Below are 22,689 nucleotides of genomic sequence, written 5' to 3' on the forward strand. Positions count from 1 at the left end.
GGGTTTACACGTTGCATGCTCTGCTAGGAAAAAACCCTACCAAGATGAAGCTGCTGTGCAAATTCAGGCGGTAGGCCAGGGCTTTTACGACTCGTGGACTTCAACTCCCAGAATTCCTGAGCCAGCATGGCTCAGCTTGGAAACCTCTCCCTTTCCCCTCAGCATGGCTGACTCAGGAATTCTGGGAGTTGAAGTCCACGAGTCGTAAAAGAGCCAAGGTTGCCTACCCCTGGCCTAGGCCTGTATTTTTCAACCTTGGCCACTCGGAGATGGGTAGACTTCAACTCCCAGAATTCCTGAGCCAGCATGGGGGAACTATGGCCCCTTCATGACTCGTGAACTTCAACTCCCAGAATTCCTGAGCCAGCCTGGCTCAGCTTGGAAACCTCTCCCTTTCCCCTCAGCGTGGCTGGCTCAGGAATTCTGGGAGTTGAAGTCCACCAGTCATAAAGTAGCCTAGGCCTAGGCCAGAGGTAGGCAACCTTGGCTCTTTTATGACTCGTGGACTTCAACTCCTAGAATTCCTGAGCCAGCATGGGGGAACTATGGCCCCTTCATGACTCGTGGACTTCAACTCCCAGAATTCCTGAGCCAGCCTGGCTCAGCTTGGAAACCTCTCCCTTTCCTCTCAGCATGGCTGGCTCAGGAATTCTGGGAGTTGAAGTCCACGAGTCACAAAAGAGCCCAGGTTGCCTACCCCTGTGCTAAGTCTTCGCCTGAGTTCACTGTACTGTGTGAATGCAGACCGGGAATAAAAAGGACAGGAATCTTCCCAGGTCCCATTCCCACACCCGACTGACCTGCGTAGGCACAGATGTCCACCAGGGTGTTGGCGAAGCTACGGAAAGGTTCAGACACAACCTGCAGGGCAGCCAGGATTGCTTCGATGGCCTCACCCTTTCCTGTAAAAAAAAAAGTGGGTACAAAAACACTTCAGCATCCACTCAAGTGACCGATGTTCTATCGAGATCGTCTGAACAGGAAAGAACTTCTACGTCCACTGCCCAGCTCAGGCCTAGCTGCCTAACATGCTGCCCAAGTTCGAATCTCGGAAGGGTATGACTAGCTGAGGAGAGATAAAGAGCTCGAAATAGCTATACTAGTTTCCTTTTAACTCTTTGTCAGCTACAAGAAGGTTGAATTGACAGTTATCACAGTAGTGACGTCTACCTGCAAAAGTGCTCCTAGACTGGAGCGAAACGCAGTAGCAGATTGCTTTATATATATATATATATATATATAAAAATATTTTATTAGATTTTATAAGGATAAAGGGGAAGTGGGATCAATAAGGGTATAACAAGGGGTGACAAACAAAAAAGGTTAGACCAAGAGAAGGGATAGATACAATAGTGGGAATGTCCCCCACAATAAATCAACGCTTCAGCAAGTAAACCCGTCCGGGCATACATATTCAATCATAATAATTAATATAAAATAGCAATACTTAATATAATATTACTAATATATTACTAATTAATTTTAATAACTTTAACACATTAATATATTACTTATTAATTATAATTACTTATTGTTAAAATCACAAGTAAAAAAGAAGAAAAATTCATAGGAATAAACATGAAATTTAAATACAAAATATCAATTATCCCATTAAGTTTCATAACCTTTTCTCCTTCTATCGTGTTGCTAACCATTGGTAAAATTTATCCCACGTTTTAAAATAGACTGAGTCTTCTTTCTCTTTCATTTCTAAAAGTTAACCTGTCCATTTCTGCACATTCAAGTATTTTTCTTATTATAATCTGGTCAGATGGTAGATGTTCATTTTTCCAAAATTGGGCAAATGCTATTCTCGCAGCTGTTAATACATGTAATATTAAGTACTCATTCTCTTTTCCATAATTAGAGCCTAATATTCCTAGCAAATACAATTTAGATTTGTATTTAGATTGCTCTGTCCTATATTTGGTAGACCGGGTGCTTCACCCAACATATAGATATATCCTCCCTGGTTTCTGCTGACTGGAGTGAGGTGAACCTGTGGCCTAGAGGTTTGTTAGAGAATTTTAAATTCTCTATTGGTGAAAAATAAATCAGAAGCTCTCACAGTTGACTGCATTTAGCTGATTCAAATAACTTTATATTTATATAAAAATATTTACAATACCATTCTTCTTTACAGCAACATAGCTTAATTGAAGACTTCTTAAAGAGACAGATCAGAGACAGACCTGAGACAGACCTGAGACTGGAAATCCAGCTCCTAACTCAAAACTCTTTTGCACAGACTCAATAGCACTTTCTTCACATTGGCTGACTGAGTTACCACATGACTCTTCCTGTTCATGAATATTCCAACAAGGTTAATACAGCCCAGCCCAGGCCAATACAGGTAAGTCCTCTGACGTACGACCACAAGTGAGCTCCAAATTTTCACTGCTAAACAAGGCAGTTGTTTATAGTGAGTCTTGCACCATTTTGGGATCTCTTTTTTTGCCATAGTGATTAAGCAAAACACTACAGTTGTTAAGTGAATTATGCAGTTCGTTAAGCAAAGCTGGTTCCCCCCACTGACTCTGTTTGTCAGAAGCTCCCTAAGAAGGTGCCAAATGACAATGAACCCAGGACCCCAGGATGGACGCTATTAAGTGTTGTTGAATACATGCCGGTTGCCAAAGTTTGATCACGCAACTCTGGGATGTCGCAACGGTCACAAGTAAGAAAACTGGTCGTAAGTCACAACCGCTGCTGTTGGAACTTTGAACGGTCATTAAACAAATGGTTGTAAGTTGAGGACTACCTGTAAAATCAGCGAACAGCCTCATGAGAACATACAGGTTTCAGACGATGTAATCTGATGCTACAGTAGTGGCCAGAATTGTGGGAAAAGTGTATTTTTGAGGTTTGATGGCTAATAACATCACTTTTTTTTGGGGGGGGGGAGTAGTACCATAAAATTATGTATCAATGGAAAGATAATTTAATCAAGAATGTAATGCAACGAGGTTTGTTCAATTGTCTGTACTGTATTCTGTGAAAAGCTATAGCCAAATAACCAGAAAAAGGAAGCACAACTTGCTTAGGTTGATATCAGGTAGCTTTCCTTCGTTTGATTGTAGCCAATGAGCATGAGTGTTTAGAGAGCCAATGGGGGTCTTGTTTTGACAATGAGCCAATCAGATCACAGTAGGATTCACTGATTGATGTCATGTATCGAAGCTGAGAGGAGGACATTTGTCAGTGTGTTATGTGGTCGCTATCAAGTTGGTTGGGGTTTTTTGTGTACTTTCATTTAGTGAGCTTGTAAAACGTAATAAAATTAAAGTAATGGTGCAAAGAACAGATTCCTCATCTAATGAGGTCTAAAGCCACTGATTTCAAAGACATTGTCCTAAACCCACCCTGTTTGTGCTTCAAAGAACTGTCACAATGCCTCTGCTTTCCTGCTACTTGTACATCAAGCCTGTGTAGAAAAACTCTTCTGCTTTTCAAGTCCAATCAAGGAGCTGAGGAAAGGAACCAAAGAGCATGGGACAGATTTGCAAACAAGAAACGAGAGCGTTCTCATGGAGCACCTCCCTGATGGTTCTGATCCCAAGCGAAGTGCTGTGTCTTAATGCAGGTATGCGTAAGACAAATGGCACAATGCTGCTGGATTGAATCATTTATTTATTTATGAGACTTATATACCGCTTTTAAGTGCAAGCACTCTCTAAGCGGTGTACACCAGTAAGCAATGTATGTATATATATATATATATATATATATATATATATATATATATATATATATTTACAGTGCCCCCAACAATCTGGGTCCTCATTTTACCTACCCCGGAAGGATGGAAGGCTGAGTCAACCTTGAGCCGGTGAGATTTGAACCGCTGACCTGCTGAACACAGTCAGCTAAAGTGGTCTGCAGTACTGCACTCTAACTGCTGCGCCACCTCGGCTCAGGCAGCTAAAAGCCCTCATATATTGGGGCAGGATTGCTCATGGATTTTTTTGTTCCTGTCCCCACCCAAAAAAGGCAGCCCCAAGAGGGAAGAGAAGGAGAATGTCTGAAAGCATGTCAGAAAAAGAAGAAAAAGGACTTCCGGTTTGCCATCGCAGCCGCCGCGGCCGTTGGAAAGCGAGCTCCGTCTTCCGCGTTCGGTTTCGCTCCGCTGGGGGACCCTGGAAAGGGTCAAAAATCGCCCTGTAGGGGCAACGAGCAAGGAAGGGATCCCCGCTTGATCGCAGGAGGGCGGCAGCCCTTCTGCTCGATCTGGGGCAGCCCTCCAAACCGGCAGAGGAAAGACCAGCCAAAGTAATATGGCTCAGCACTAGGCTGCAGACAGCCAAAGTCAAACTTATAAATTGAGATAAGAGAAATCTTGGTTACCTAAAACCTAAAAATTATAAATATTAAAGATTAAATTGGAATATTGATGGGAAACTAAAAATTGGGAAAAAAATAACAGGATATGATTGTTTATGAAGATTGAACATAAAAATAATTAAGATACCTATAAGCTAAAAATTTATTGATAAATGTAATAATGATGTTTTTACTGAATTGATATAATAAGAACTGTATTAGCTTAAACAGTAAATGTTCAGGGAAAAAGAGAGGAAATATTTGATGTTGTAACCTGAGTTTTGTACTAAAAATTTTGTTACCGAACTATTGATTAACCCTGCCACCACGTTGCTTTTTAAATACTTAAATATAAAATTGGAAAATTAATAAAATATTATGAAAAAAGAAGAAAAAGAAGAACTACACCAAGGAGCAGATTATTTAAAGTTACTGGATAGGAGGTAATAAATAATCCCGAAACAAAATTAATCACAAGTAATTTACAAAGAAGCTCTATGTTGAACAATACAGGCTGTCCTTGACTTACCGCTATTTGCTTAATGATCATCTGAAGTTACACTGGCACTGGAAAAAAATAACTTACAACCAGTTTTCAGTTATGACACTTGCAGTATCCCGATAGTCACATGATCACACTGCACTGTTCCGGGGTCATGTGATCACCATTTGTAACCTTCCCCCCTGGCTTCCAATAAGCAAAGTCAATGGCAGTAGCTAGATTTGCTTAACGACCGCAGGAATCAATCGCAGTGATTCACTTAACAAGTACAGCAAAATGGTCATAATATGGAGTAAAACTCACTCAATAACCGCCTTGCTTAGCAATGGAAATTTTGGACTCAATTGTGATTGTAGGTTGTGGACCACCTGTACAGTGTTCTTTTCCATTTCCTTCCAACTTAAAATTCAGAAATAATGCTCTTGTTTTGAGGGGGGATGGGGAGAAGTGGCAGCCCGTTCACGGGCAATTATGATGCACTTATAATTAGCATTCAAGGGCAATTCTATCAGCTCCCTCTTAGGCAGACTCTTTTTTGACATCCATGGACCGTCCACGAGAATTCACTTACCCAGATGGTTCAGGCCCAGGCCAAGAGGCAACCATCTGGCGTAGGTGTCCTTCAGCTCCGTCTCGGACTTCTCCATGATGGTTTGGAGGATGGTGGAGGTGACGTCTCCGTTGCAGGAGCCCACTGCAATAATTCCGCAGGCCAGGGCTGTCACACCAGCCACCTGGAGAGAAAGAGAGCCCAGTTCATCACCTTCATAAGCTCTTCAAAAAAACAAAACAAAACAAAACAATAAACCAAATAGATGGGGGGGGGGGGAAGTTATCAGGCGGAGTCTTGCAAGAAAAGGCTATTTCTTGCCAGCTAGAGCAGGGCTCTCCAAATTTTAAGACTTGTGGATTTGAACTCCCAGAATTTCTCAGACAGGGAATTCTGGGAGTTGAAGTCCACAAGTTTTGCAATCAATTGTCCTCAGAACATTTTGTGAGAAAGCCCCACTTAGACAGATGTCAAGGATCTCCAATTCCATATCCTCACTCCATTCCCTCCCACAACAGAGTTCTCAGCCAATTTTTAAAGTTTCTGCTCTCTCACCTCCATGCTGGATTTGGAGTCACCCATCACAGGAAGCAGCAAGGTCAGGACATCTTCTCGGTTGGATCCCGCATAGGCCAGTCCCAGCCTGCCAGAGAAAGCACAAAGTGTTTTGGGGTGTGTGTGTGTGTGTGTGTGTGTGTGTGTGTGTGTGTGTATGGTTGCCCCAGAATTGGGAGGGGGAAGGTGTATTCTTCAGCTAAGACAGGGGTAGGCAACCTTGGCTCTTTTATGACTCGTGGACTTCAACTCCCAGAATTCCAGAGCCAGCATGGCTCAGCTTGGAAACCTCTCCCCTCAGCATGGCTGCTCAAGAATTCTGGGAGTTGGTCCACGAGTCATAAAAGAGCCACGGTTCCTACCCCTCAGCTAAGACAAAACAATAAATATTCCTGTGGGAACCAAGGTCATCGCTGCCTGTGTTTTGGCCAGCCAAAGTAGATTATTGGGGAATGTGATTTATGACATATTGCTGGGGTGGGAAGTTCAACTTTGTAACACTGTAACTTTTGGGAGGGAGCTTCATTCAGTCTTGGTTTCGCTTTTGATCGTGCTGATACTATGTAGCCAAATAAATATATTCTTTAAGGAAAACTTTTGCCTAGAAGTTCTTTTTTATTCTGTGGCCTCATGTATTGGAACCACGACATGTATCCTGTTCTGCGTGAGGAAAAAAATGTAAGACCAGGCATATTCTCACCCAAAGATGGCACCGATGCGCATGGTGTTGCTGTTGTGAAGGATGTAGTCAGAAAGCAGCGCAAGAGCTGGGTCGCACTCATTCCTCACCCCAGAGTTCACAATGCCACAAGCCAACAGAGCCCCTGACTGGAGGAAAGACAAGGAAAACACGGTCCAGAATACAGGATACAACAAGAGATATGTCTAATGTTGAACGAGCACCTCCCCCCAACAAAAAGTGTTCAGGCCTGAGTGGAAGAGGATTGATAGCACGAAAATGGAGTTGTAGCACTTTTTACATCCACATGAAGCATTAGGAAAAAAAGGGATTTCAGTGCAAAGGACCTGAGGGCAACTGAGCCTGCATCCCACTGATGTCACCAACGAGGCAACAGGCGTGGCAGAGAGGGAAAACTGCTCAGGGTTCAAGCACCTACACTTGGCCAAATGTTTTAGATCAGTGTTTCTCAACCTTGACAATTTTAAGGCACGTGGACTTCAACTCCCAGAATTCCAGTCAGCATTGCTGGCTGTGGTATTCTGGGAGTTGAAGTCCACATGCCTTAAAATTGTCAAGGTTGAGAAACACTGTTTTAGATTCAGTCCCTGCATCTCCGCAAAGAGTGAGGAAAGGTAGATATGGCTTCCCTAGAACGTTCCAGAAGGTGGTCGAGACAACGTTTTCTGACAGATCTTTTAATTTAAGATGCACGATGGGTGAAGTTGGGTATTTGGAAATTTGGCTATGGAATTAGGTTAGGGTCCTGGGTTTGGATATTTACTTTTCTTGTAAATTGACAGGACGACTTGAGGAAGATGTACAGGTAGTCCTCAGTTTGCGACCACAATTAAGTCCCAAATTTCTACGGTTGAGCAAGACAGCTAAGTGAGTTTGACACCATGTTAAGACTTTACTTGCCACAGCTGTTAAGTGAATTTGTTAAGTTGATAACAGGGTTGTCAAATGAATCTGGTTTCTCCACTGTATTTGCTTGTCAGAAGGCCTCAAAAGGTAAATCAGATGACCCCGGGACATTGCAACTGTCATAAATACACGCCAGTTGCCAAGCATCCAAAGTTTGTGTGACCATGAAGATGCTGCTTATGGTCCTAAGTATGAAAAACGGTCACGCCACACTTGTTTCAATGCTGTTGTGATTTCAAAAGGTCACTAAACAAATGGTTGTTAAGTCAATATAAGTGTATAAGCATTGCTAATAAACAGGTACATGAACTCCTTAAAACCCTGGTGACTTAACTGTGTGGGTCATAATGTGACGTAAACTGACAGGTGGAGAAGTAGTTTATATTAATATAAAACAAAATTCTAGTTCAGGGGTGGGGAACCTTGGCTCTTTTATGACTTGTGGACTTCAACTCCCAGAATTCCTGAGCCAGCATGGCTCAGCTTGGAAACCTCTCCTTTTCCCCTCAGCATGGCTGGCTCAGGAACTCTGGGAATTGAAGTCCACGAGTCATAAAAGAGCCAAGGTTGCCTACCCCTGGGCTAGACAGTCACTTGTCTGAGATGATATAGGTCAGGGGTAGGCAACCTTGCCTCTTTTATGACTCGTGGACTTCAACTCCCAGAATTCCTGAGCCAGCCATGCTGAGGGAAAGAGAGAGGTTTCCAAGCTGAGCCAGGCTGGCTCAGGAATTCTGGGAGTTGAAATCCACGAGTCATAAAAGAGCCAAGGTTGCCTACCCCTGACCTAGGTCCTCTCCATCTAAATCCTGCTCTATGGGAGTTGAGCCTAACCCAAGGTATTTTTTTATCCCTTTGTGATTAGACTGTTCCCCACGGAAGCATTTAGGCTAGGAATGGAGTTGCTCACCTTGATGTAGTCTTCTGACGAATACAGATACTTGTCAATCTGGGTAAGGCCCCCATCCACATCCCACAAGAGGATCATCCCCAGCGAGGCTGCAGCACTCAGCATCCCTGCAGAATAAATGGAATCAAAGCCTGCACTGTGGGAACACCAGCACATTTACAAAGGATGGCTATTTTTTTTATTAATTTCTGTTTTACTCACTGCCAGCATTAAACAATTCTGGGCAATGGGGAACTTGGGAAATCTTGCCTCCATCCATCCCCAGCTATTTACCATATGTTGCAATTCCTGGGGCTATCCTAATTCGCATATGTAGGGAAGGGGGGGGGGAAGGAGGTATATGACGATATATGTGAAGAGTGGTTGCTCACCCCTGCCTTCATTCCAAGCAGCCAATTGTTTAAGCTCAGTTCAAGGCGTGGAAGAGAAGGCAAAATGCTTGGAACAATGGATGAGTGGGAAAGGAAGCCTGCAGTGCCTCTCTTTATAAAAGGGCACCCGCCAGGGTAAATATTAGGATAAGACCAGAGGATCAGGGCTGCAAAACTCCAGACAGCCACTAGGGGCAGCAAAGAGATAAAAGTACCTCTTTGGGGTCATCTAAGGCAGGGATAGGCAACCTTGGCTCTTTTACGATTTGTGGACTTCAACTCCCAGAATTCCTGAGCCAGCCACGCTGAGGGGAAAGGGAGAAGTTTCCAAGCTGAGCCAAGCTGGCTCAGGAATTCTGGGAGTTGAAGTCCACGGGTCATAAAACAGCCAAGGTTGCCTACCCCTGGACTAGGGATTGATTGGTCTTCTGCAGTCCAAACCTGGCACCCTAAATTAAGCTTCCTACTATACCTATTTTAAGTTTGGCCCATGTAAAAGTAAATCAACTGCCTGGATAGCATTGTGCAGCGTTCTAAGACAACTGCTGTATTCACCTCTTAGTTGGGGGTCTTTAAATGCTCTCTCGGTGGGAGTTTTTGCAGACGTTTCATTATCCAACTAGGCAATATCATCAGTGCTAGAAGGGAGTGGGGCTTGCTCTTATTTGTCTATATACTAATGGCTTGCTCCCTATAGTGTTGGTGGAAGTTTTGGTGGCAGCCACTCGTGAGGGAGGGAGAGGAAGAGGCAATAAGAGCTAATCCCATTCCTTTCCAGTACTGACGACGTTATCTACTTTGGTAATGAAATGACTGGGGGGGGGGGTGGAAACCCCAGGCTGAGAACACCAAGAACCCCATAGTTCAGAGGTAGGCAACCTTGGCTCTTTGATGACTTGTGGACTTCAACTCCCATAATTCCTGAGCCAGTCGTGCTGAGGGGAAAGGGAGAGGTTTCCAAGCTGAGCCAGGCTGGCTCCGGAATTCTGGGAGGTGAAGTCCACCAGTCGTAAAAGAGCCAAGGTTGCCTACCCCTGGACTAGGAATAAATAGCTGCTTGAAAAACAGGCTGGGTACCATTGTCGGCTGCAGTAGCATTGATGAATTATTAACACATTTCAGCTATTCCCTTTATTTGGTATTAGTGGACCACTTCCTTCTGATTTGAAAGCCAATAGAATTAGACTCTATTCAAGAGCGTCTATTCTATTGGCTTTCAAAAGCCAATAGAATAAAAGGGAGTAGCACAGCTAAGGAAAAGGGGGAAAAAATGGCAGACTGCATTGTTTGGCGACCCCTGTGAAATGGTCGTTCGACCCCAAATGGGGCCCCGACCCACAGGTTGAGAACCACTGCTTTAAGGTAAACAATGCCGCGAAGTTCTTTTGAAGAGTTTCATCTGTCGGAACCATGACACCCAGTATTTTAGAAAGTGGAGCACAGAAGCAGAGTTCTACATTCTACCCAATAATGGATTCATTGCCAAAGAGCATCTCTTGCGAGTGCAAAATTTCCCACTCTGGAGCAAGGTATCTCCACTATCCCTTCTTCCCCCCAACCCCAGATGTTGGGTTTTTTGTCGTCCCTCACCGTGGTCCTTGTTTTTATAGAGCCACTTGTTGCCATCATCCGTCAGCAGCTTGTCCTGGCCAAAAGCAGCATTCACGAAACCGTTCACAAAGGAGGAAGCCAAATTCATGCGAGCCGAGTCCACTTGCGAACCACTGCCGCCGAACCCTGAGGGAGCGGAGAGCACGAGGGTGAGTGGATTGCTCCTGGCTAAGATCAGAAGTGTGAAACATCGGTGCTCTGCCAGAAACGTTCATTTTGAAGAAGCGGCAGCCTAGCCAAGACTTCAGCCATCAAAACAACTACCCTGTCACTGCTAAATAGACAAAGTTGCCTGGATTTTGTAATTAGCAAACCATGGGCATATGGAAGACTGGGGAGGGGGTGGGAGAGCGAGGGCTTGGGGTTGATCTAGAGCAGGGGTCTTCAAAGTTGGCCCTTTTATGACTTGTGGACTTCAACTCCCAGAATTCCTCAGCCAGGCACACGTGCCTGGCTGAGGAATTCTGGGAGTTGAAGTCCACAAGTCCTAAAAGGGCCAGCTTTGATGACCCCTGATCTAGAGGGAAACAGTATGCCTAGTTTCCAAATTCTTGGGGGCCTCTCAACTTCCCAGATAATGACTCCCAAGACAGAAGAATGTTCTCCAATGGAAAAACAGAAGCTTTCACCTCAGGAGTGGCCAGGCTCCCAAATAATGTTGGCATTATCTAACTGTAAACCAGTGGTTCTCAACCTTTTTAATGCCGCGACCCCCAACCGGTCGTAAGTCAAGGACTACTCAACCGGTCGTAAGTCGAGGACTACTCAACTGGTGCAGCACCGTTTGCAGAATGGGACTTTTGGCGGGCTCAGCAGGGCAGAGACAGCCTGGACAATTCCTATTGGCTTTTGAAAGCCAATAGAATTAGACTCTATTCAAGAGAGTCTATTCTATTGGCTTTCAAAAGCCAATAGAATAAAAGGGAGTAGCACAGCTAAGGAAAAGGGGGGAAAAATGGCGGACTGCGTTGTTTGGTGACCCCCGTGAAATGGTCGTTCGACCCCAAATGGGGTCCCGACCCACAGGTTGAGAACCACTGCTTTAAACAGATTCTAACTGTAGAAAATGTTACTTCTGGACTTGACTCTGTAATGAATTGTGCTTGGATTAACTTTTAAAACAGTGTGGAATAGGCCACCTAGGCCTTCCTTCCAGAGCACTTGGTTCATTCTTCTTAAAAAGTGGCCCTCCAATTGAGCTTCACTCCCATTGTCCCTCTCTGTTCAATTTTCTTGGCAGTTTTATGGACTCGGTTTGTTGTTCGTACTGAAAATCTATCTGTAGGAGCAAAATCATACGCTCATTTGCTCTTTTGAAGTCCATCTAAGCCAGGAGCCCGGAATGGCTACGGAAAGGCCTTGGAGAAGATGAGGCAGAGCCTGGGAGGGGGGGGCAGAGTCAAGAGAGGAATTAGCCTGGAGCTGTTACGTTCCCACAAGCAGTCCAAGTCCTCTTGAATTCTGTTAACTCTTACATCGCATCAAGTTAGTGCTGTTGGTTGACTAAATTCTTATGAATAGGCATGAGCAATAAATCAGCTTAACCGGAACTTAATGCACGGTCCTGATCTTTCGTGCATGACAGTCTTCTCCTGTTAATAACTGTAATTTGTCAAACTAATTATTCTGAAAACAGAAGTATGCTGTTATGTCACAATGCCTTCTGTGGCCATTCCTCGTTTAAAAAAACTAAACTTTCAGGTTCAAACTACTATGGATATACTCCACAACAATCGAAATTGCAAATTTATATAGTTTCCCACTCCATGGCAAAAACAGCCTCAGAGTGTGAATCAAGAATTTGGGCAAGAGGAACGCACTTAATCAGTGTGACCGGCTAGAGATAAGTTTGCAAAAGAGAATTCAAATAGAACTGGGCAATTATATCTGAAGAAGCATCATTATATAGTTAGAACTGCCCCTCTCTGTAGTCAAATTAAATCCAAACAGTGTAAACCAGACTGATGACAAGGGTTACAGACAACCAAGATACTCCATCCATTCTCCAGTGAAGCCAGAATCAGCACGGACCCCACTATTTTAAGCCCAGCACTTACGGTTATTTTCTAGATGTGTTTTGTAAATGTCATCTGGCACCTTGGGCTCCATGATGTCCAGCTGGAGGCAAAAGAAAAAATTATCTCCGGTGTCCTATGTTTAAAACAAGTCTTCACCCGATTGCTAAGATTAAGCCACCATCCATGTTTAAAATATATATGGAATCACAGAATGACCAAAATAGGTGTGGTTCGCAACACTTTTGAGTTATAAAAAACAACAACCCTGAAATCAAGGTTAATGCTATCCAAATATAATATATTGAGCACATTCACTTGCAGGATAAGCAGACAGTGGTAAAGTAATAAATAAGCCATAGCGTCATTTAGATAGGGGGAACTAAAAATTCATTTACCATATTTTCTGGCATATAAGACGATTTTCTAAAGCGTGGAAATCGGTGTCGAAGTTGGGGGTCGTCTTATACGCCGAGTCGTCTTATACGCCGGAAATTACGGTAGTTCCCAGCGTATAAGACGACTTTCTAGGCATGGAAATCGGTGCTGAAGTCAGGAGTCGTCTTATACGCCGAGTCGCCTTATACACCGGAAAATACAGTAATTTATCACCCATGTCCCACTGTCACCCCAAATCAAAACTTTAATTTGATTTTTCATGATGTAACACCCCACATTCAATCACTTCGTACAACTTTCTTAGCTTGCCTGTATCTTACTACAGGGGTCCCCAACCCCTGGTCCGTGGACCAGCACCAGGCCATGGCACGCCAGCAACCGGGGCCATGCAAATAAGCAAAGCCCCATCCGTGGGATGCAGGCAGCACACAAAAGCACGCTCCTTCTGGTCTTTGGAAAAAAATCTTTTTTCCACAGAACCGGTCCCTGGTACCCCAAAAGTTGGGAGCCTCTGTCTTACTAGATGACAGCAAATCATTTTAAACCCACAATTTGCAAGAAGGCTTTGGATAGTAATGATGTCGGCTTAACTTTATAATTTTTCTGTTACTCGGTTCTCCAGTAATCGCACTCCACTTTTAATCCAATGCAATTAGGGAGAACTTGAGGAAACTGAAAAAGAATGAGTTTTGAGGGGCCATCGGTAGCCCAGGCGTCTCAAGTTCCCTGCAGTTTTGGATGAATGCCCAAATCAAAGAGATTTGCTGAAAGCCGAAGAACAGTTTTTCCTTTTTTTTTTTTTTTAAACTCTCACTGAGCACAGATGCCCTGCTGAGCATTTCTGCTCATTAGAAATGCGAAAGATGTTGAATTTGAAATGTTTTGATCTTGAAATAACTGTTTCAAGCTACACCGGGTTGTCCTGACCTTGCTAGAAATATTTGGAGCTAACTTCGCTGTTTTACATTCCGAATGCTTCTGCTATCTGGGCAACGCTGCCAGAACGTTCCAGGTGAACTCAGAACAGCTCTTCCGAGGACCTGTTTTGAATTCAAAATATTTTGCACCCTTCTGCAAAGAGGGATTCACAAAAGGGTTAGAATCAAGTAACTGCATCACCCCGCACAAATACGTGGGGATGAGAAAAAAAAAAAAAATCCAGGGCTGCAAAACCTGTTTCATCTATAAGTGAAATTTAGAAATGGGGACAGGTATTGGAAATATCTGGAGATGCCGGGTTTTTTTACACTAAATTGTCCAGAGAGCATTTTAGTGTCAAATACAGCAGTGTTTCCCAAACTTGACAATTTTAAGGCATGAGGACTTCAACTCCCAGAATTCCACAGCCAGCAACGCTGGCTGTGGAATTCTGGGAGTTGAAGTCCTCATGCCTTAAAATTGTCAAGTTTGGGAAACACTGAAATACAGTAAGCAGCCTTTACTGCTAGAAGAGGCGAGAGCAGAGAAATAGTACATAAGTAGATCAGCACTATAATTTCAAATATTTAAACACCCGTTCAGCTCTCCTAAGAAAGCAATGCAATACCAGTGTTGTTTAATAATAATAACGTTGGAAGGGACCTTGGAGGTCATTTAGTCCAACCTCCCGCTCAGGCAGGAAACCCTATACCAGTGGTGGCAAACCTATGGCACGTGTGCCAGAGGCGGCACTCTGAGCCCTCTCCGTGGGCACGCCTGCCACCGCTGCCAGCAACCTACACAGGTCCATTAGGCTGCTGCTGTCGCCTGGGGCGACAGCCACACCCAACACAAAGGAGGCGAAGCGGCCAGCTAGTGAGCTTGAGTAGAGGTGGTAGAACATGCCCACACCCAGCAAGCCAAAGGCCACCCTGAGCAGGGAAAGCTGGATTCCCATCGGCGCCATGGCCCCCCAGTCCCAGCTAGGATTGCATGCCTTCCCATCTATGCTGGGGCTCCTGCCCACCGCCCCACCCACCAGAAACCCCCTGGATCTCCCCCATCCCTGCCCGACCCCCACAGGCATCCCCCCCATGAGCAGCATCGATGTGGCCATGCCCATCCCAGCCATGCCCGCCCAGTGGGACACACCCCCATGCCCCCCGTGAGGGCACCACAATGCCCTGGCACTTTGCGATAAAAAACTGAGTTTGGGGTTATGGTTTGGGCACTTGGCCTCTAAAAGGTTCGCCATCACTGCCCTATACCATTTCAGACAAATGGCTGTCCAATCTCTTCTTAAAAACTTCCAGTGTTGGAGCATTCACAGCTTCTGGAGGCAGGTTGTTCTACTGGTTAATTGTTCTCACTGTCAGGAAGTTTCTCCTTAGTTCTAGGTTGCTTCTCTCCTTGGCGAGTTTCTATCCGTTGCTTCTTGTCCTGCCTTCAGGCGCTTTGGAGAAGAGCTTGACTCCCTCTTCTTTGGGGCAGCCCCTGAGATATTGGAACACTGCTATCATGTCCCCCCTTCGTCCTTCTCTTCATTAAACTAGACATACCCAATTCCAGTTTAATTCAGACTGCAGCGAAGGCACAATTTCTTCAGCGCAAGACCTTTTCCATTTCAAAAGTTTTTTATTATATATTTAGTTCTGAGCACTTGATTCCAAAAACTAGATGATAATGTACCTGACTTTATTACGTCTCGTATCTTCATTGGCTTATAATGAAATATACTGAATATATTTAGAGTTGCAATCTTTAAGCTTCGTTCTATCCAGACAACTTCAGTGCAACGTATTTAGCTGAGCAGTTTGTATCGTGCACAAGTTTTAGCCTCTATATTCCTTTTTTTACACTTTACTAAATTTTTCCCGATTCTAATTAAATTTGTGTGCCACTGTGTCATTCAATATCCCCGACTGTTGAAAACAAGATAGGTTCTAGTAAAATATCCAGGTTAAAATAAAAACACAAAAGAACCCACAGCGAGACTGATATATGGCGGAAAAACCTTCCATGCCTGAAAATTTATTAAAACTCATCCTTGCATCAAATTAAAAGCAGTGAAAACCATCTGTGCAAATGTTCAATCTGGCTTAAATTTGGGGAAGTATCACAGGCAGTCCTTGTTTAGCAAATACAACTAGGACAGCACACTTGGTTGTTAAGCAAAGTGAAAGAGCAACTGTACTTGTGATCTTATTTCAGCTTTTTCCATTGCATTGCAGACCGGCAAAGATCATAAATACAACTGGGTCATAAAGTTACTTTTTAATCACTGTTTTAACAGTGAACAGTTGGCTAAACGAAGCAATTACTAAAGAAGACCTGCCTGTATTGTTTCTTAACATTTGACCTTCTTTTCAAAAATATAATGGCCATTGTGGGGGGGGGGGAATCTATCAGGAAATAAACTGACAATTATCAGCAGGCTTTATAAATCCTCAGCTCCTGTTTGCAACAGCAGATGGCACTTGGATGCAAAATAATGCTATAAGATGGGAGTAAGGAGGTGTTTCTGAAAATTAAGCTTGAAAAGCTTTCCCAGGCATCTATATATCTTAGTGTCATTCAGTCAACATTTATCCCTTGCCTTGTTCTAAATCAGGGGTCTTTGAGCTTGGTCTTTTTATGACGTGTGGACCAACTCCCAGAATTCTGGGAGTTGAAGTCCACAAGTCATAAAAGGGCCAAGCTCAAAGACCCCTGTTCTAAATGGACCTTCTGCAAGTCACCACATGCTGCTCCTTTTTTCCAAGATTCAAAATCCTCTTAGGACAGTGTTTCTCAACTTTGACAATTTTAAGGCATGTGGACTTCAACTCCCAGAATTCCACAGTCAGCATTGCTGGCTGTGGAATTCTGGGAGTTGAAGTCCACATGCCTTAAAATGGTCAAGGTTGAGAAACACTGTCTTAGGAAAAAAACAAAACCTTGTGATAGTACAAGAGAACTTACTTCCCTGGCCAAGGCCAGAAAGTTACTGTTGAGCTGGACGTTAGACATGATCTCTGTAAGATCCTCATACTCTTCCACATCCTCACTCAGCTCCAGAAAGACCCCGTGGCGGCCCAGCATGAAGGCCATTTGTTTCTGAACAACTCTGCCCCAAAAAAAAAAAAAAAAAGTCAGCAAGCCAAAAACATTTAGCTACAGTGGATAAATAAATGGTCATTTATTAAATCTCAGCAATATCCTGTTGGTGGCCTTTGTTTTTTTTTTTTTAAAAAAAGAGCTATACAGAGTGCTTTGCATGAGTCACAGCATCCCGCAGAGATGGATCGGGCTCACCTTTCCAGGCTTCCCAAAAGCCCTTAAAACAGTGGTTCTCAACCTTTTTAATGCCGCGATCCCCAACCGGTCGTAAGTCGAGGACTATTCAACCGGTCGTTAAGTCGAGGACTACTCAACTGATGCAGCACTGTTTGCAGAATGGGACTTTTGGCGGGCTCAGCAGGGCAAAGACAGCCTGGACAATTCCTATTGGCTTTTGAAAGCCAATAGAATTAGACTCTATTCAAGAGAGTCTATTCTATTGGCTTTCAAAAGCCAATAGAATAAAAGGGAGTAGCACAGCTAAGGAAAAGGGGAAAAAATGGCAGACTGCGTTGTTTGGCGACCCTTGTGAAACTGTCGTTCGACCCCAAATGGGGTCCCGACCCACAGGTTGAGAACAACTGCCTTAAAACCTAGTTTTTGCTCACAGTGGAGGGCTGTGTTTTAATGGGTATTTGAACTCCAGACTCGTCTTTTGTCTGTTTTTAATTAGCTTACCAATGGATTTTGTAAGCAGCCCAGAGCCTGTTGGAGTGGTCAGCCACAATAAATGTAAGTAATGAAATAAATAAGATATCCCGTCTCAGGAAGATAATCACGATCACTGGTAAACATTGGCGAGTGTCACTGAAAGTCACTGCTCCTCACCCTAGTTTCCAAACATTTTATCAATTTCAATTAAGCAACGTTTTACTTTCCCCTAGACGTTTATGATATCGGACCCGGAGGATCAATTTTGGGCTATTATTTACTATTCATTGTTTTATTTTGTACACCTATTGCTTCTATTCTGGGATGAAAGCCTGGTACTTAATAAGAGGTTCTAAACCTAAGTTCTTAACATTCTTTCTGACTGGGCATTGTAGATGGAGCCAAAAGGAGTTGAAATCCTATACAGAGGGGAAGCTGGATACCGACACCTAACTTGAACTATTAAAAAGATAACTGGAAATAGGCAAAGCTTTTGACATCATTGAGTTCAAGTTCCTTAATAATAATAACAACAACAGCAGCAGCAATAATAATAATAATAATAATAATAATAATAATAATAATAATAAAGTTGGAAGGGACCTTAGAGGTCATCTAGTCTAACCCCCTGCTCAGGCAGGAAACCCTATACCACTTCGGACAAATGGCTGTCCAGTCTCTTCTTAAAAACTTCCAGTGTTGGAGCATTCACTGCTTCTGGAGGCAGGTTGTTCCACTGGTTAATTGTTCTAATTGTCAGAAAGTTTCTCCTTAGTTCTAGGTTGCTTCTCTCCTTGATTAGTTTCCATCCGTTGCTTCTTGTCCTGCCTTCAGGCGCTTTGGAGAAGAGCTTGACTCCCTCTTCTTTGGGGCAGCCCCTGAGATATTGGAATACTGCTATCATGTTCCCCCTCGTCGTTCTCTTCGTTAAACTAGACGTACCCAATTCCAGCAACCGTTCCTTCTATGTTTTAGCCTCCAGTCCCCTAATCATCTTTGTTGCTCTTCTCTGCACTCTTTCTAGAGTCTCGACATCTTTTTTATACCTGTAAATCAAAAGGTCTTTGGACAAGGCTCTAGGCTTAACGATTCTCCTAACCCTGAATCCTGTGGATCTGCCAACAGCACTCCAATTCTAGGGAGCGCTACTTACACATCTTTGCAGGAAATGAAGATGTTTTCTGCCAGTTCCATGTCATTCAGCATGAGGGCCAAACGCAGGGCTTCAGGGTAGCGATTGAATTTGCGAAAGATGCTAAGGGCACAACGAAGGAGGGCAGAATTCTCTGGCTCGGGGACATAGCTAACACAGCTTGAAAAATAAGAAAGAGAGGGGCAGAAAATGAAGTTTGGTTAGCACTACGTCTGTTAGCTAACTGGTCCTTTTTTCACAAGAACAATGTTACACAGTCCCTCAAGGAAGTTCCCCAAACTTTGGTTGGCCCTCAGCCCCTCTTGCCAAATTAAAGTTTTCGATATGCGATGAGGAGAATTATTAAACTCATGAAAAATATTCTGCAGGTGGGCTGGAAGAGAAGAAAAACAGCATGTGCATATTGAGGCATACGTGAGCCATAATTTGTCAGGGTATCACCATGGAAGAGTGATTTGTCTGCTGTATTGTACAGAAAAATCCAAGCAGACAGAAATCCTACCAAACAGCAAATATAGAAGTTACCTAAACTGGGAATCGGTTCCTTTAAGGGAGCGGGGGAGGGGGGAGGAACCTTTTGGAAAATGATGAGCTGATTGATAAGCTTTAGAATTTATGGCTAATTATACCTTTCTTATTAGGTTAATTTCAGCACAAAGCACACTTTTTTGCATTATAAATGAATGCAAGCCTGTCACAATCAATCAGGATTTGGCCTCTGAATATCCTAGATCAGGGATTCCCAAGTTTGGCAACTTTAAGACACGTGGACTTCAATTCCCAGAAGTCCCCAGTCAGCACATTCACTATAAACGTGAAGTCCACACGCCTTAAAAGTTGCCAAGATTGGCAAACACTACCCTGCACTTAAGCGCCTGTATTTGTTTGCAACAATTCTTTGTCATACTGGGCTCTCAGCAGAATGACAGTTTCTAATTCTATTATGTCTAAAAAAAATACCGTATTTTCTGGCATATAAGATGACTTTCTAAACCAGTGGTTCTCAACCTTTTTAATGCTGTGACCCCCAACCGGTCGTAAGTCGAGGACTACTCAACCGGTCGTAAGTCGAGGACTACTCAACTGGTGCAGCACCGTTTGCAGAATGGGACTTTTGGCGGGCTCAGCAGGGCAGAGACAGCCTGGACAATTCCTATTGGCTTTTGAAAGCCAATAGAATTAGACTCTATTCAAGAGAGTCTATTCTATTGGCTTTCAAAAGCCAATAGAATAAAAGGGAGTAGCACAGCTAAGGAAAAGGCGAAAAAATGGCGGACTGCGTTGTTTGGCGACCCCCATTAAATGGTCGTTCGACCTCAAATGGGGTCCCGACCCACAGGTTGAGAACCACTGTTCTAAACCATGAAAATCTTCTCAAAGGTCAGGGGTTGTCTTATATGCCCAGTCGTCTTATACGTCGGAAAATACGGTAGTTCCACTTTGAGTACTATTCTGAACTACACACACACACAAAGAAGAAATTAGGTTCAAAGGCTAAGAGAGAAAAAGATTCACTGGGATTTTAGAAGAACAAGATAGGAAGGAAGTGGAAACAAAAAAGTTTTGAGAAGGTAGACAGGTGAATAGCATTCTTCATGAATCTGAAAAGAAAAGAATAAAGGATCTGAGTGACAGGAAAAAAAAAACCTTTTGTAGTTGAACCGCAGAACCAATTATGCAGAGAAATTTGGTTTGGATAGCCACCGACCATGAATGTCTGAATCTGGAGCTCTATATTCATCAGAAGAGTTGGTCTCAGTGACCTCATTCAGCCTAGCCAACTCCAATGAATTGAACTGCACAAACTCAGAAAGCACAGCTCCCTCACCTGGTCAAATAGAGACAAACTTTGGCATAGGCATTGTCATCGATATATTCCTCCAGCATGTCCATCTGCTCAATTTCCATGAGCAAATCACAGGCCTCGTGCTCAGCATTATGGGCCATGTTGTAGGGCACAATCTCCTTCACGAGAGTTAAAAGGGTGTCCTTCTGAGTCTTGTCTGCCTCGTCAATCTCCTGCCACTCCTTGGCGACTTCACCTGCCAGGTGTCTGCGGGGGCAATGGAATAAAATGGCATGAGTTCAAAACCAAACCAAACCAAACTCTCTACCGTAGGCCACCTTTTTTTTGGTCTGGCAAATTTATATTTTGTTTTCCAGCCTGTGAAATTCCTGAGGCACCTTTACTTAACTTGGGACTTAAATCTTTCTATCTGCTTTATTGTGAGGAAGACTCCAAATAACAGATTATATGTCAAAAGAGACATCAGCAGCCTTTGTTTAATAAAACACCTGCTGCCAGAGACAGTACTGAAGAAACAGTGTTAACTGGGACATCGCTTGAAAGTCTTTTGTGCTCTGCAGATGAAAGGTGATGTTTAACAATAAAAAAGAACTATATAGTTCAGAAGAACTGTATTATTGATGTTTAGATCAGAGGTCCCCAATAACCAGTCTGTGGACCTGGACCGGCACCGGGCCTTGGCATGCCAGCAACCGGGCTGCGCAAACAAGTGAAGCCCTGTTGGAATATTCATGAGCAGGAAGAGTCATGTGGTAACTCAGTCAGCCAATGTGAAGAAAGTGCTACTGAGTCTGTGCAAAAGCGTATTGAGTTAGGAGCTGGATTTCCAGTCTCAGGTCTGTCTCTGTATCTCTCTGGAAGAAGTCTTCAATTGAGCTATGTTGCTGTAAAGAAGAATTGTAAATATTTTTATATGAATATAAAGAAGTTATTTTGAATCAGCTAAATGCAGTCAACTGTGAGAGCTTCTGATTTATTTTTTCACCAATAGAGAAATTAAAATTCTCTAACAAGCCCCATCAAGGGGATGCAGGCAGCACACAAAACCACGCCCCAGAAATTTTTCTCCATGGAGCCAGACCCTGGTGCCCAAAAGGTTGGGGGCTGCTGTTCTAGATCAGGGGTCCTCAACCTTGGCAACTCCCAGAATTCTGAGAGTCTAAGTCCACAAGTCTTAAAGTTGCCAAGGTTGAGGGCCCCTGTTCTAGATCATCAAACATCTGAGCTTGCTCCTTACCTGACATATTCATGTCCCCATGAAGCTAAGGGTTCTTGGGACCCCACCAACCGATATTTCAGACACTCTCGCTCTCCGCTCATCGTCATGGCCAAAACAGATATAATGTCAGCAGCAAAACGCTACAAGGAGAAAGAGATGTCAAGACTGTGTCAAACGACACCTCTGGCTAACACGTTCTAAAAGTGAAAGATGGCAAGCACCACTCTGGGTTATGCTTCGCAGCCTGCCTGAATAAAGAACAATACTCAAAATTCAGAATCTCCAGGGATGGTTACAGGCAGTCCTAGGTTTGCAAACATCTGTTTAGTGCAGTGGTTCTCAACCTGTGGGTCGGGACCCCATTTGGGGTCGAACGACCATTTCACGGGGGTCGCCAAACAACGCAGTCCACCATTTTTTCCCCTCTTTTCCTTAGTTGTGCTACTCCCTTTTATTCTATTGGCTTTTGAAAGCCAATAGAATTAGACTCTCTTGAATTGAATCTAATTCTATTGGCTTTCAAAAGCCAATAGGAATTGTCCAGGCTGTCTCTGCCCTGCTGAGCCCACCAAAAGTCCCATTCTGCAAACGGTGCTGCACAAGTTGAGTAGTCCTTGACTTACAACCGGTTGGGTAGTCCTCAACTTACGACCTGTTGGGGGGTCGCGGCATTAAAAAGGTTGAGAACCACTGGTTTAGTGACTGTTCGAAGTTACAACGGCACTGCAAAAGTGACTTATGACCGCTTTTCACACTGACGACTGTTGCAGCCTCTCCATGGTCACATATCAAAATTCAGGTGTTGGGCCACTAGCATGTATTTATGGCAGCTGCACTGTCCCAGGATCCATGTGGTCACTATTTGGAACCTTCCCAGCTGGCTTCCGGACAAGCAAAAGCAACGGTGGAAGCCAGATGTGCTCAATGACACGATTCACAACTCCAGTGGATTCACTTTACAACTGTGGCACAAGAGGTCGTCAAATGGGACAAACCTCACTGA

The 22,689-nt window shown here is 43.7% G+C and overlaps 1 protein-coding gene across 1 annotated transcript in view; it reads right to left on the reverse strand.

Moving 5' to 3' along the window:
• The window catches only part of PSMD2 (proteasome 26S subunit, non-ATPase 2), a 41,487-nt gene that overhangs the window by 12,054 nt on the left and 6,744 nt on the right, over positions 1-22,689 (reverse strand). The window contains exons 4-14 of the mRNA XM_039322506.1: positions 21,705-21,826; positions 20,489-20,713; positions 18,661-18,819; positions 16,719-16,863; positions 12,483-12,543; positions 10,405-10,551; positions 8,444-8,550; positions 6,628-6,755; positions 5,928-6,015; positions 5,394-5,556; positions 801-902 (exon numbers count right to left, since the gene is read on the reverse strand). Coding sequence (XP_039178440.1) covers positions 801-902; positions 5,394-5,556; positions 5,928-6,015; positions 6,628-6,755; positions 8,444-8,550; positions 10,405-10,551; positions 12,483-12,543; positions 16,719-16,863; positions 18,661-18,819; positions 20,489-20,713; positions 21,705-21,826 — 1,447 coding nt within the window. The remainder of the gene's footprint in view (positions 1-800; positions 903-5,393; positions 5,557-5,927; positions 6,016-6,627; positions 6,756-8,443; positions 8,551-10,404; positions 10,552-12,482; positions 12,544-16,718; positions 16,864-18,660; positions 18,820-20,488; positions 20,714-21,704; positions 21,827-22,689) is intronic.

This window comes from Crotalus tigris, unplaced genomic scaffold, assembly GCF_016545835.1.
Source record: "Crotalus tigris isolate CLP2741 ecotype Arizona unplaced genomic scaffold, ASM1654583v1 scf7180000024116.2146003, whole genome shotgun sequence".
NCBI classification, from domain to species: Eukaryota; Metazoa; Chordata; class Lepidosauria; order Squamata; family Viperidae; genus Crotalus; species Crotalus tigris.